The sequence below is a fragment of the Aythya ferina genome (assembly GCF_964211825.1).
Source record: "Aythya ferina genome assembly, chromosome: 1".
Lineage (NCBI taxonomy): Eukaryota > Metazoa > Chordata > Aves > Anseriformes > Anatidae > Aythya > Aythya ferina.
This window is the reverse complement of record NC_140296.1, coordinates 12,033,964-12,048,425: the sequence shown is the minus strand read 5'-3', so window position 1 is coordinate 12,048,425 and position 14,462 is coordinate 12,033,964. Positions and strand designations below refer to the sequence as shown.

Genomic DNA, 14,462 nt, shown 5'->3' with positions numbered 1-14,462 from the left:
ACAGAGCCGCGCTTGAGCGGCGTGCCCGCCGCCCAATGAGAACCGAGGGCGGAGGCTCGCGGCCAATGGCAGGCCGAGCCCCGCGGGGCACCGCCCCCCGGGCCCCCCCCCGGTCCGGGTGCGGGCCCCGCGTCCCCGCCGGGTGAGGCGCGGATGGCGGCGGCGGCGGCGCAGGCGGCCGGGCCGGCTCTGTACGCCTGCACCAAGTGCACGCAGCGCTACCCCTTCGAGGAGCTGTCCCAGGGGCAGCAGCTGTGTAAGGTGAGCGGGCCCGGGGCCACTGGGGGTTGGGGGGGGAAGGGGGGAGGCCGGGCAGGGGGAGGGCAGGCGGGGAGGGGTTGGGGCTGGGGGGGAGGCCCAGGGGAGAGGGAGGCCCAAGGGAGGGAGGGCAGGGGGGAGCCGGGATCTGGGATCTGGGGGAGGCTGAGGCTTGAGGGAGACCGGGATCCAGGGCAGATCAGGACCAGGGAGAGGTTGGGATCTAGGGGAGGGTGGGCAGGGGGAAGCCAGGATTCAGGGGAGGTTGAGGTTAGGGGGAGGCCGGGACTCTGAGAGGTTGAGCAGGGGGAGGGCAGGAGCCAGGGGAGGACAGCACCCGGGTGAGGCTGAGACCCAGGGGAGGCTGGGCAGGAGGAGGTTGGTACCCAGGGGAGGCCAGGATTCAGGGGAGGACAGCACCCGGGTGAGGCTGAGACCTGGGGGACTCCAGGCAGGGAGAGGTTGGGACCCAGGGGAAGCCAGGATCCAGGGCAGACCGGCACCCAGGGAAGGTTGAGACCCAAGGGAGTCTGACCAGGGAGAGGTTGGGACCCAGGGGAGGCTGAGACCCGAGGGAGTCTGGCCAGGAGGAGGTTGGTACTCTAGAAAGGCTGGGATCCAGGGCAGACTGGCACCCGGGGAAGGTTGAGACCCAAGGGAGTCTGGCCAGGAGGAGGTTGGGACCTGGGGAAGGCTGGGATCCAGAGGAGGACAGCACCCAGGGGAGGTTGAGACCCGAGGGAGCCTGGCCAGGGAGAGGTTGGTACCCAGGGGAGGCCAGGATTCAGGGGAGGACAGCACCTGGCAGAGGGTGAGGTTTGGGGGAGGCTGGGACTCAAGGGAGGTCAAGCAGGAGGAGACCAGGATCCAGGGCAGATCAGGACCAGGGAGAGGCCAGGACTCCAAAGAGGTTGAGCAGGGGGAGACCAGGATCCAGGGGAGGACAGCACCCGGGTGAGGTTGAGACCCAGGGGAGGCCGGGACTCAAGGGAGGTCAGGTGCATGTCCCAGCAGAAGGAGCTGACCCCGGTGTTTTCTCTCCCCCCAGGAGTGCCGCATCGCACACCCCGTCGTGAAGTGCACCTACTGCCGCTCCGAGTTCCAGCAGGAGAGGTACCGGGGCTGGGGGGCGTTGGGGTGCCCGGTCCTTGCTGTCAGCACCCACGGACAGAGCGTGAGTGAGTGACCAGGGGCTGGTTCAATATCTGTATGTTTTTATTTCTAGCAAAACCAACACCATATGCAAGAAGTGTGCCCAGAACGTCAAGCAGTTCGGAACGGTGAGTAGGCTCTCGGTTCTGAACGGTCATGTTAGGTCCAGCCGCCTTGTAGCTCTAAAAGTTCAGGTGAGATCCATCCCTTTCTCAGCTCTAAAAGTTCAGGTTAGGTCCATCCCTCTCTCATTTCTAAAAGTTCACCTTAGGCCCTTCCATCATTCAGTTCTAAAAGTTCCCGTTAGATCCATCCATCTCTAAAAGTACACCTTAGGTCCGTTTGCCTCCTATAATTAAACAGCTTTCAGAACCAAATAACAAAAGCTTCTGGAAAGGTGATGAAAACTACAGGCAGCTCTTCGCTTCCTTTACGGCTCACGGTTTCTGTTTTTTCAGACTTAAAGGCGTTGTGGTTATGTGTGGTTTAACAGTTATGAATAACTGCAATGGAGTTATTCACAGCAAAAACAATGTTAATTCACTTTACGCATGTAAAGTAGTCCTTTGCATATGCTCATGAATGCACGCTTGACAGCAGGAAGACTATTAGCTGCCTGTGTTCTTAATGAGTGGTAAATGGGAAAATCTAATCATACCACATCGCTCATATTATGTAAGTCTTCGATTTTTAGATGCGTGTTAATCATCTTAAGCTGCTGAGTAGAAAAGATTTACTTTATTCCTGTTACTTTGCATTTTGCCCATCTTGAATTTTCAGCGTGGGTTCCGTTAGAGAAATTAAACTTTTTAATATACGAACGTTGTAGCTGGGTGCCCTGCAGACACTTGTTCAGGGAAGGTATCAGGATAATCTCGTTTGGGAGACAAAAGCCCGTAACTTCTTCATACTTGACATCAAGCACGCTAGATGAAATTCAGCTTAGTGGAGAAACGTAACAGCTGTTGGTATGTAGTCAGGCATTTGGTGAATGTAAATGATGTAAACTGAACAAAGAACATTCTTTGAAAAGCTTAAAATGTAGTGCAATTAAGAACAGGGCAGATCCAGCAATGTTTTATCGGTAGTTCATCAAGAAAAGGGAACTGCAGGGAAGATAATCAGCTAATTCTGACCTATGGAAACTGTCAGGAATTTTATTTTCTACCACTATATTACTCTAGCTTACTGTCTAATCAGAAACTTGATTATCTGTCCCAGTGGTGCCTGAAGGGCGTTTTTTGTTGCTTCCTTTTATTTAAGTTTCTTACAGAATTGTAGAGATGAAGATACACATCCTGGAGGTACAGGGTTATCACATCCCTGAGTAGTTTGTGGAGAGGGACGTTTTCAGAACCTATGAAGTTTAAAAATAACTCTTATTTTAAATTTAAGTAATTTGTTTAGCAATGTAGTAAAACAGAGATAAATATGATCGTTAAAAAAAAAAAGACGGGTATAGCAACCAAAAAGTATTTCTTTCACTGATTTTGTACGTGAGCTTTCTTGGAAAGTGCAGTGTTTTTTGATCTTTGAAGGACTATTACTGTTATTACTAAAGACACTAAAGGCAGGAAAAAAGTTTTTTTTTAAGGCATATCATACGAACCCATAGTAGTTTAGAAGCATCGTGTGATTGGAATGAACTGCGTTAATGCTTTCCGGTTTCTGGAGTGAACTAACCTCAGTTCAACTTACCTCTTTTCCAGCCCAAGCCTTGTCAGTATTGTAATATTATTGCAGCGTTTATTGGCACGAAATGTCAGCGTTGCACCAACTCAGAAAAGAAGTATGGCCCACCTCAAACGTGTGAACAGTGCAAACAGCAGTGTGCTTTTGATCGGAAAGAAGAGGGAAGAAGGAAGGTAGGCTTTGTTCCAGAGCTGCAGTGGCTTAGGTTGACAAAAGATGTTCCTGCTTCATAAAAGAAAGATGAACAGGAGTGTTCAAGTTCACTAATATTAGATTAAAGATGCCGTGCTTTTCAGTATTTGAATTACATTCATTAACTTGCAATTTTTACATTCACTACAGGGCTATTTTATTTTAAATTAAATCACTCTTTTTTTAAGTAGGCTTAAGAATACTCTTGACAGTGGTCGCTGGGAGCAGAGCAGCTGAATAGTTCTTGGTGCTTTGATTTTTTTTTGTATTTCTCTATTCATTGCCTCTTAGTATGTCCTTAACTTGATTCTGTCACATTGCCTCTTCCCATTTGCCTGCCTTGCCTTAAAATACAGCACCAGAGAGGTAGACTCTTTTTCACCTCTCCGTGTTTTCTTAAATAGTTTTGGTGAGTGCCACTTTCTCATTCCAGAAGGTGCTGAGGAAATGACCTCAAAAGTCTCTTGCCCGAACCCAAGACTAGTGCGGTTTTTACAGAAGAATTTACTTGGTACAAGTGACACGTTGGCTGGACATCTTGATTCTGCTGGAATACCATGGGTTGAGAGAGGTTACATGGTGTCTAAGCTAAAAATGATTTGCCCCTTATAAAAGTTGTTGTCACTTCTGTGATACAGAGTAAATCCAATATTTGCTAAGACTGCCTTCTAGCGTAATTTCCAATGACAAAAATAAAAGGAATAAGCTTCACTTTATTAAAGAATTACACGTGTATGTTAGAGATACAGTAGTGCTGTTTCCTACCAAAGGGATGTCTGGATTTTTCCCAAAGCTATCAGAGAAATTGAAGCAATTGCAAATAATAACAGTAATACTGAAATGCATCATTTTAGTGCAAGTATACCTGGGGAAGAAAAAAACGTGTATGAATTATTTCCCAACAGGTTGATGGGAAGTTGTTGTGTTGGCTCTGCACCCTGTCCTATAAGCGAGTGCTACAGAAGACAAAAGAACAGAGGAAGAGTCTAGGATCTTCACATTCTAACTCCTCATCTTCATCTCTTACTGAGAAAGACCAGCACCATTCGAAACACCACCACCATCATCACCACCACCATCGTCACAGCAGTAGTCATCATAAGTAAGTATTTCAATAATTAAAGTAGCTTTAGGTACCTCTTCTTATTCTGTGTGCTGTTAGTACTGAGATCAAAGTAAAGGAAATCAGAAATGTGGTTTAAAATATGGCATCAAAAGCAGGAGCAGGAGGTCTGTCAAAACCTTTGTATTCTCACAATTTGGCTGAAGAGAAGTCAGTCAAATCCAGAAATTCTTGGTAGCCGTCAGACTAACTGATTTTACAATAGGCAGCAGGGCTAGAAAAGATACCTGCAGGATGGCTGCAGAAAACCAAGTTACTTGGGGATAAACTTGGATTTCTAAGCAGCAGCTGCTGTGCGATACCTGCTATGTGGCATGCAGTTACCGTGCATGTATTTGCACCGTAACTTCATTGTGCCTTGTTTGTGTGCACATCCTTGTTAAATGGAGAAGCAGGAAAAGCATGGGATCGCCTTCTGTCTGCGAGCAGTTTGCATCTCTTTGCTACTCGTAATCAAATCCTGTTGTAAGAAGCATTTTGTGAGTGGCTGTCCTAGGAAGACATAGGAAAACAACGCTGTCAGTTCATTTACTGTCACTGATAACATTTCAAATAGCTATGTCCAATCTCCTGCAACTTTTCTCAGCGTGTCATCTCTGCTGGTGGTCTAAGCAGCATACCAGCTTTAATTTAGATACTCCCCCTATCAAATCACGCCTCCCATGTTTCTTATGCTAGTACAATAGCTGTCATGATTTTTATTTTCATTGACAGGCTTATGGCAGCGTAACTTTAGATCTTCTTTTGTTTTGTATATAGTGTTGGATAGTGAATACTGCAGCTGCAGTGGTAATGACCCCTGTCATGAAAAGACACGCAGACTTTTTTATTCCTCAAGCTTAACTTTTCCAGTGCTTTTTTGTTTTTGACTGAAACTTCTCTGGCTAAGCATGACATAAAGATAGAAGCAAAATAAGCTGCAATAATACTGAGAATGGGGAGAAGAGAAATGTAAATACTCTCAATTTAAAAAATATACTTTTTAGGCACTTGAGGAAGAAAATTATTCTTGTCATACAGACAATTATTGTACTGTTTCTGTTCTCTAATCTACTGAAAATTGAGTTACAACAAGTTACAACATCTAGTTTAATGCATGTGACAGGTGTAGTGAGGATTAAATAAAAAAAAGTTAGCTCTTTACTATAATATAGAGCTTCCAATATATTCAAGAGTTACGAAAAAATATGACCTGTATAGAGATACACTTAATGTTCCTTGCTTAGCAACTTTTTTTCCGTAGCCTGCCCTGGGTCAGTTGCTTCTGGTCCAATAAATACGAATCTCTTTCCTTCTCCGTTTCAGTTATTGTTGAGGTGAGAGAATAATACAAGAGAGACATACAAAATCGTTGAACTGTTTGATTCAACGCAGTCTTCTAAATTTTATTATTCCTACGCCCATGCTGTTCAGTAAAGTTACTTTTGAAATTACTGGAAACGTGTCGTTAGAATTGAAAAAGTTATTTTCAGGGATCCGAAACTTAACATTGCTTATATGCCACCACATAAGCACCATTTTAGGCAATGTTCATATTACAGTATGGGAATCCCAAGAATGCTGTTTTAGGTCAGCTTGCTGATATCGAGATTAGCAATATGAAGGGCACAAAAATTGGGAAATATCAGAAAAAGCTTTAACTGTCAGTCTTGAAATCTACCCCTTGCATCTTATGGTAGTGTGAATATATAGCTGAAATAATTTTTTTTTAGCATACTGACATAAGAGAGTTGTCATGAGCATGACAAGCAATACAACTGCCCAACTGAAATTTTAAAATTGGTAATGTTTGTAATTTACCAAAAAAAATAAAAAGAGGGGGTAATTTGTCTCAAGTACAGATACTGTTCACACTAGCTTAGAAATAATGGCATGTTTGGTCAGTTACCAAGTACATTTCACATATTTCAGAATCAGCAGTCTGAGTCCAGAACAAGATCAGGGACTGTGGAAACAGAGGTAAATATGATATTATTTGTTAATTTCTTGTAAATTTATCTTGCAATTTTTATTTAAAGGGCTTTCTTTTTCTTTCATTTCTGGTTAGTCTCTAGCATTCCAGCTAGGAGCATGAGTTAGTTATTTTACATGTGCCAAATGGTGTTGTTAGAGAGTTACATAGTACAAGGCTTTAGGTTTACATTTTGTTTGATTTCAGCCATAAATCCTCTGCAGCTATTCAGAATGAAACTCCAAAGAAAAAACCCAAACTGGAATCCAAGCCATCAAATGGAGATAGGTAAAGTTATGTTTTTGTAAAGCTGAGCCATTTCAACCAAAACAGAGCACTGACTTGTGGCCAGTTTCTTCCTTTTCCTTTTCTTTTTTTATGTTTGAAGAATGAGGGAGGTGAAACTGTTGTCCAGCCAAACAGATTATTGGGTGGCATCTGAGTGCTGTCAGTTAACTACATTACTTTATTAGCAGAAAACTGGTACAGCATTCCTTCTTTTAGGCTCTTTGGGGCAACACTAAAGGTTAAATAACAAGGCAACAGTTAACAGTGAAATAGTATTCCCTAATATCACTGTTTTTTTTAGATTAGGTGCAGGGTTGAACCCACTGTTTAATGTTAACCTAGTATCTAAATAAGTCTTTTGGGCCTTAAAGTGTAAGACTGAATCTTTATTCTGTCTCTGACCAAACAGTGGGAATGAATGTAAAAGTGGCTGCTTCAGTCAAAAGGTATTTGTCCCCCTCAAAGCTAATACTTAATTATATTTCTGCAGGTGTATGTAATGTGTGCCATTAGTAAGGTAATTTGCCAGTTGCATCCATTTCTGTCAGGTACATACTTTTTTTGCATTAGTCCTTAAGGATGTTTGTGGAATTATTAATTTTCGAATATATACTTTGAAAAAATGAACTGTTTTTTATTTACTATTGATGTTGCAAGTAATTATTGTTTTCTATTTTTAGTAGCTCTATAAATCAATCAGCAGACAGTGGGGGAACTGACAACTTTGTTCTCATAAGTCAGCTGAAAGAAGAAGTAATGTCGCTTAAACGTCTTCTGCAGCAAAGAGATCAGACTATTTTAGAAAAAGATAAAAAGGTAAACTTTTCATCTGCTCAATGAGAACTTTATCATTTTATTGTCAGTTTTGTAGACTCCTAACAATGTGAAAATAGTGAGATTAAAAAAAAATGCATCTGATTTTTATTTTTCTAGTAACTAATCAGATCTTACCTTTTAAAGGACAAGTATATATATCGTATATATCATATATATTCGTGAAACTATATCTTGAATATGTTTTGGCTCTAAGTCAAAGAATTCACCTTACCTTACTTCAGCCACCTAGAAGATAGCGATCTGGTCCACTGTTACTCAGGCAGCATGTGTCAAGGGTGACAGATAAAATGCCAGACAGTAGGTTTTGTGTTTTAGATATTTTAAATGGAATCACAGCAAGTCCCAAATTACCTCTGTAGGCAGATGGACACCCAAGATAAGAGGAGGAATAATAGTAAGCATTTAAAGTTTAGCATAGCTTTTGCTTAGTTCTAAATTTAAGGTACTATAGCCATAATTCATGAGATGGTGTACAAATGTACATGTACAATGTATGAAAATTGTTTAGATTTTTGAATCCTGTTAGTGTATGTGTAGTGTAGGTTATCAGATCTTGGTCAGTGACTGGAAGAGAAGCTTGAATTAGATGTCTGGCAGTCAACAGAAGTTAAGCAAAATATATTTAGACCCAAATGACTACAGTGAAACTCATACAAGAGATTCACCTTTCAAAAAAACTAATGGCTGGCAAGTAAAGAGAAATAACTCTAAATATGTATAATACTTCTTTTAGCCTTTATTAGAGCTTAGTTCTTTGCCATCTGTTTAACTGGACGGATTTAAGACACTATCCGTAATGGTGGCTCTAGACTGTCTATTCAGGATTGAGTAAGTTACGAAGTTATTAATATAACTTCGTAAAAAAAATTAATAAAGTTTCCACTTTCGGGCTGCAGATCAGTATCTGAACTTCTACACTTCAGTCTGTTCTATGGAGGGTATTGAACCTTTTTAGTTAGTATCACTCTTCTAATATACTTGCTAAGTTTTAGAACTGCTTGCTACTCCGAGCCTTTAAGTGGTTAATGTGAAAGAGATGAATAGTCTGACATGGATGCTCTTTAGGTAGTTTCTTCAAAGGACAAGCATTAAAACCTCTCTCTCTCTTATAAAGCCTACAGAAGGTCACAAGTCAGTTGGAAATTCACTTACCTATTTTTAAATTTCATCTACCAGATAATACTAGCAAAGGGTTAAGTAAGGAAATGTCACCTGCTTCTGCATAGTAACTTTATTTATACTGTTCCCATAGGGAGAGCATTTAATAATTTTAATATCCCCACTGTTAAAACTGTTTGTTGAACCTCTGAGATCTTTGAACCTAAAGGCTCCTTGAGGCATGAACTATTCACTTTCAGAATGTCACTTCAGCTCCTAGGGCAGGGGAGGAAAAGCTGAGCACACAGTAGAACGTTTGCATAGGTGAAAAATTTACAACAAATGAATGCATTGTGGGGGGGTTGTTTCTTTCTTTACTGTGAAATAGTAAACATAAAGATGCTTGCTTAGATAAAAGTCTGCAAATACCAGTCTTGAACCAGATTTGCGGGACATTCTTGTCCTAAGGTTTGTGTAAGGACGGTGCTTGAACAGTTTGGAGTGCTCCAAAAGAAAAGTCTTTCAAATGTATAACTTGGGGCAAAACCAGCAATTCAGTACACCAGCTCTGCAGTACTATGTAGTACTCATTAGTCAAGATCTCAGCCACGTCACTATCAGTGCTTTATGACTGCCGTACTAGCATTTTTTGGCTTTCTGGATAAAATGTGAGACACCAAGACATTTCCATAGGTCCCTGAGATTTGACCCTCAGGAAGGAGGCACAATTTCCTGGAAGTTCTGGTTGCATACTTTCCTACAAATAATCCATAATCCATAAAGACTGATTAGAAGGCATATTGCAGCAGTCCAGGGAATCTTCACAGAACTTGTGTTTTTAGTTGACAGAGCTGAAGGCAGACTTCCAGTACCAGGAGTCCAACTTGAGGACAAAAATGAACAGCATGGAGAAAGCTCACAAGGAAACTGTGGAACAGTTGCAGGTAAGTAGCTGCTTATTGATACCTGAACAATATTTCAAATGGAATTATGTATCAGGCTGTTCGCTCACTGCAATGAAATAGTACCGAGTCTGGAATGATTGTCGCTACATTTAAGTTTGTACACATTGTACAGCAAGCAGTTCTGCAGTCAACAATCTCCATGCAAATTAAACTTACTGTAAGAATTGCTTTCTAACCTGAAGAGGTAGAGGCTTACCTCTTGCACCTTCTGAAAGGTTTTGATTTTTTTTTTGTCTGTCCTCTGATACTTCATCAGTTGTCAGTGTGCTGCTGATCTGATTTTTCAGCTTAGCATAATGCAATCAAGAGTGAAATATTTCATGTTAAACTACGTGTCTACTTTGACAGGAAGAAAACCTGAATTAATTGCCTTACAAATCACTGAATGAGCAGATGTTCAGTGCAATACCTCAGACACTGAATTTTGCTATGCAAGAAGTGTGGTTGCCTGTTCTGTTAAACACGAAATATACATATCAAGTCTTCGAGTATTCTTAGCATGTACGTTTTGAAAAATAATTTCATAAATGCAATGGGAAATTAGTGCATGACACTACTATGTGAGGCTTTACAGTAATTCATAAAACATCTTTTTTTTTTTTTTTTATCTGTATTGCAGGCCAAAAACAGAGAACTGCTCAAACAGGTTGCAGCATTGTCAAAGGGTAAAAAGTTTGATAAAAGCGGGAGTATATTAACGTCTCCTTGAGGAACTGGTTATCCGTGGGGTCTACTACTCAACGTAAATTTGAGTAATTCTGTGAAGCCCTTAAAATCCTGTGTAGTCGAAAAAATATTTTTGCACACCAGATTAGTTGGCATGTTTCCTACACATTTTTATAATTAATATGCAGCTTTTTTTAGTTACTGTTCAGATAAAATACTTCAACTGGCTTGAAGAATGTTTTTTATTTTTTTTATATTGGAAACCTTTTGCCAGCAATAGTATTAAAAAATGGCATAGAGAACATAGCAGTGCTCTCTCTAAAAGGACAACATGCAATAACAAACTAGGTGTACTTTTTACAAAGCAGCAACTGAGTCTTTGAAACTGTACGGATGTCAGCCAAAAGTTCATGAACCTGCAGTGACGCTGAACACTGGTTTCTGGCAACTGTTCTTTTACTTTGTATCAAAATACAAATTTAGAATGGAAATCATGGTGCTCAAGTGAAACTGAAAAAAAAAAGACGTATATGTATTTGTAAATACAACTGTAACGGTTATATTCTTAGTTATAACAAGTAATTAGTGTTTTACATTCTTGTGATAGGGATTTACTGAAAGAGTATCTATTGTACAGTAACAGAGGCAGCGTGTTTTTTGTAAGATTTACTGTAGATTTTTCTTGCAAGTGCCTTTCTCCAACTGTTTATTTATAGGAATGTTGGTATTTTGTACATAAGGTTTTTATGTTTTAAAATCATGTTTAATAAATGTTTTATGTAAATATAAATGTGTGTACAGAGGAATCTGAATCACAGATCAAAGTGGCTAGTGCAGTGCTTGAAGCAGCATCAAGAGCTAGCTAATTCATGGACAGTGAGTATTGGCTTTAGATAACCTTTGTAGCTCGTCTGTGAGGTGTAGAGTTCTGTTAGTGCTGCTCATGCCAAACACGTCCTGAACAAAAAAAGAAATGTTTTTTGTTTGGTTGTTTTTTTTGCGACACTAAAGTTTAGCAGTTTGTTTACATATCTCTCTATTTGGCACCGTGCTATAATTTTAAGTCCATGGCAGGCATTGTACCCCCAATGTAACATTTTTAATTAGTGATATACACTCAAATTTAAACATATATTCCCCACTGTCTGATTTAATTACTTAGTGTTAAATTACGGTTGCTCTTCTTAATGAACTGCAAGGTTCTTATCCCCTGGTAAAGACAGACAACGTGAAAAGAGTAGCCAGAACTAATGATCTTGAAATGGAGAGTGGATATGTTGTCAGGGGGAGGGTGTTTTAACGTTTTTGGGTAGATTTTGATTCTAAATTACATCAGTTTAGTTTTAACTCTGCTCCTAATGGACATCAGTCATGTTTAGAAATTTCTATTAACCATAACCTAGTGTATACCCCAAGGTCTCTGTTCAGGGAGGTGAGTTACAACTCAGCATAAAGTGAAGTAGACTTACATGAGTAAAAGGTTTAGTTCAGCTCTGGGTACTGACTGGTAGCTCAGTAAGTTTAACTGTAGAGTAAGCTACGCGCCTTTTAATAAAAGAACTGAAATCTAAAGTTACTTGGCTGTCCACCTATGAACTCAACTGTGAACGCCTTTTCAGTAGTTCAAACAAGTTCCAGCAGTGACAGGCTAGCGAATGATTTGAAAAATCATGCTAGCTTGTTTCGTATGGTTTACGTGTATTTTTATACACTACAATCAACTTCGTATGTTTATAAATTCTCCTTCTTTAAAATTCCTAAACTAGGCTAGAGAAAGCTGCTATCCTTTTGGGATGCTAGTCTTTTTTGGGTTTTAATATACAAATGTATGACTTCCGTTAATTCAGAGTAGTATTTTGATACTATTTTTTTCCACGTGAATGGCAACCCGCGTTTGGTGAAATTGGTTTTAAAACATGAAACTGCATAGCAAATTGAAATATTTAAATTAGAATAACTTCTTGATACCTGTTCAAGCTGCAGTAAGGACACTTTAAAGGAACAAACTGAAATTCTGTGTAAGAAGTAATTGATTTTATAATCCCAGACAAAAACAAAAACTTTTAGGGGCTTCACAGTATTTGGTTCTAATTAAATACCTGCTCTTTTTGTTCCGTAACCTCATTTTTAAACTTGAATTTTTTAAAGTTCTAAACTAGCCAGCTGAATTCCGATCTTGAAAATGGTGTCCTGGAGCTGTAGGTCATTGACCTAATAAACTGATGTTCTTTAAACGTGGATCTGCAAGGAGGTTGTTGTAACGTATTGTGCTTTTTAGCCTGTTTCCAGATGTTGATTAGCGTTGACCAGTAATGGCCATTTTGGCTCAAGTTATTTATGTATTTTAAGCCTGTGAATATTGCGGCCCCCTTTTAGCTAGGATGTCTAAATATGCGTTCTGCAGTGAGGCTCTTCAGCTGTCCACTTGTATAGACTATTGAAATACTGTACTGGCACACATCTGACTGTTGACATTTTGTACCTTTTCTAAATCCGATGTTTCACAATAAAATCTTGTCAAAACATTAATCTCTCCTTCTAAAATCATTCATAAATTTGTATTTCATGTTAGTCCTTCACGGTATGTCAATAATTAAGACTGTGGCACAAAAAAAAAGACAGAATTTAACATTTGCATTTGATACTTAGGTTTATGGGAAGATTAGGCACCTTGAGCTGTTCACAAATTATTACAAATTAGAATTTCAAATTAATTTCTTAAGAAAAATTCTGTTTTTCTACAGCGGGTTCATAATATGTAGAAACCTGTTGTTGAGAAGAAAGAAAAAACTTCAGTGTAGGAGAAAAAAAAAAAAAAAAGCTTTAACTGAAATCCAGTGAAATTTAATAGTCTTTATCAAGATTTTTATGCTCTTAAAATGAGGAGGGAAGATAAGCATCAGCACTTGTATTTAAAAGTACCTGAACTCTTGGTCAGTTACCTACAAGATTGTTCTTCCTTTACATATGTTGTGTACGAGGAGGTGAATGAGACTGGAAGTGAAGCTGACAATTTCTGTGTCCATTTTCTTTAAGGAGAAGTTGTGTGCCCATACACTGTGCTCTAAGTCACGGTAGTCCTGCTGTTTAAAGCTTTTGTGCTGTAGTTCATAGTTTTTTTTTGTATTTTTCTCAGACATCAGTTCCTCTTCCCAAAATCTAGCAGAATGCTTCTCATTTAAGAATTAAAAGTTCAGAACAGGGAAAAAAAATTAAAAAAGTCAAAACAAGAAATAAGAATCTGTAGCTTTCTGGTCAACACAATTATCTACAAGGGGGGAATATTTGGGTTTCAGAGCCCTGCTCTTACAGCAGTGTGGATTTTATATTAGATATAATAATGCATAATATGCTATTATAATATTGAATTGTTCTTAGCCACATCTTAATGCAAATCTGCAGTGGATTTGGTAAAGCCATTTATTTTTAAAGCTGACAACCAAGCAAAGCCATGTGTGATATCTAGTTTAGATGTAGTTTCCATGTAACCCATGCTAAACTTGTGTAACTGGCTATTCAACAGACTGCCTCCCTAGAAGAGATTTGCATCATTAGAAGCAAATTTCTTTAAGAAGTTTTATTTAAAACCGATGTCACCTGTGTGTAAGCACTTAAACTGTTCTTGATGGTCTTCAGTAGCTTTAGAAGCTCTAAATCCACACTGATCTATTTGAAAACACTTAAGTGTATGGTTTCAAGCTGTAATCTTAACAAACTTTTTGAAATGGAGTAAAAGCTGTTCATGCAATGTTTTGTTGCTTCAAATGAGTTGCTAATCTTGTTTCAGTTGAAAATACTGCAATAGAAAATAAGTTTTCTCATGTTATGTGCGATTCCTGCTGCTTTCTTCATGGAAGAGGTACTGATAAATAAAGTGATGTATGCTGAATCACACAGAAGTAGTAGGGGGAACCAGGCCAAGGGGATTGTTGGGGTAGAAGACAGATGTTTGACATGTTCCTGAGGAATGGAGCAGGGTGATAAAAGCTAACAGAAAGAAATCTCTGAGGTGTGTTACTCATTCAGGTGATGTGCTGAATCACAAGGAAGTTTTCTTCCAGCCACAGGTATCTAAGTATGCAGAAATGGCAATCCTTTAATGTAAAATGCAGCATTGTCTACGGGAGGGTTTTTGGTTTGTTTTTCTTTTCACAATAGTAGAGAACAAATTCAAGAAGCAAGCAGAGTAAAGAGCTTGAAAATATAAAGATGTGCAATGTAAAGTACATCTTATAAGAAG

At 39.7% G+C, this 14,462-nt stretch overlaps 1 protein-coding gene across 4 annotated transcripts; it reads left to right on the top strand.

The window, feature by feature from the left end:
* Positions 1 to 101: 101 nt before the first annotated feature.
* On the top strand, positions 102 to 12,751 carry FAM76B (family with sequence similarity 76 member B). Of its 4 annotated transcripts, none has more exons than XM_084536641.1 (10): positions 102 to 261; positions 1,307 to 1,371; positions 1,484 to 1,538; positions 3,120 to 3,275; positions 4,200 to 4,396; positions 6,329 to 6,376; positions 6,576 to 6,656; positions 7,340 to 7,472; positions 9,434 to 9,535; positions 10,176 to 12,751. In XM_084536641.1, exons 1-10 carry the CDS (start codon positions 154 to 156, stop codon positions 10,263 to 10,265), a joined length of 1,035 nt encoding a protein of 344 aa, XP_084392767.1. In that variant the 5' UTR covers positions 102 to 153; the 3' UTR covers positions 10,266 to 12,751. The 4 variants fall into 4 exon arrangements, with proteins under 4 accessions (XP_084392767.1, XP_084392766.1, XP_084392768.1 ...); XM_084536640.1 differs by having other exon boundaries at positions 7,337 to 7,472; XM_084536642.1 differs by lacking the exon at positions 6,329 to 6,376 and having other exon boundaries at positions 7,337 to 7,472.
* Positions 12,752 to 14,462: the final 1,711 nt, after the last annotated feature.

Bases quoted from the DNA above. Each gene is read 5' to 3' on its own strand.
- FAM76B (XM_084536640.1), top strand. From the start codon at position 154: ATGGCGGCGGCGGCGGCGCAGGCGGCCGGGCCGGCTCTGTACGCCTGC. The intron at 262-1,306 runs GTGAGCGGGCCC...CTCTCCCCCCAG, and splicing joins AGGGGCAGCAGCTGTGTAAG to GAGTGCCGCATCGCACACCC. The intron at 1,372-1,483 runs GTACCGGGGCTG...TTTTATTTCTAG, and splicing joins TCCGAGTTCCAGCAGGAGAG to CAAAACCAACACCATATGCA.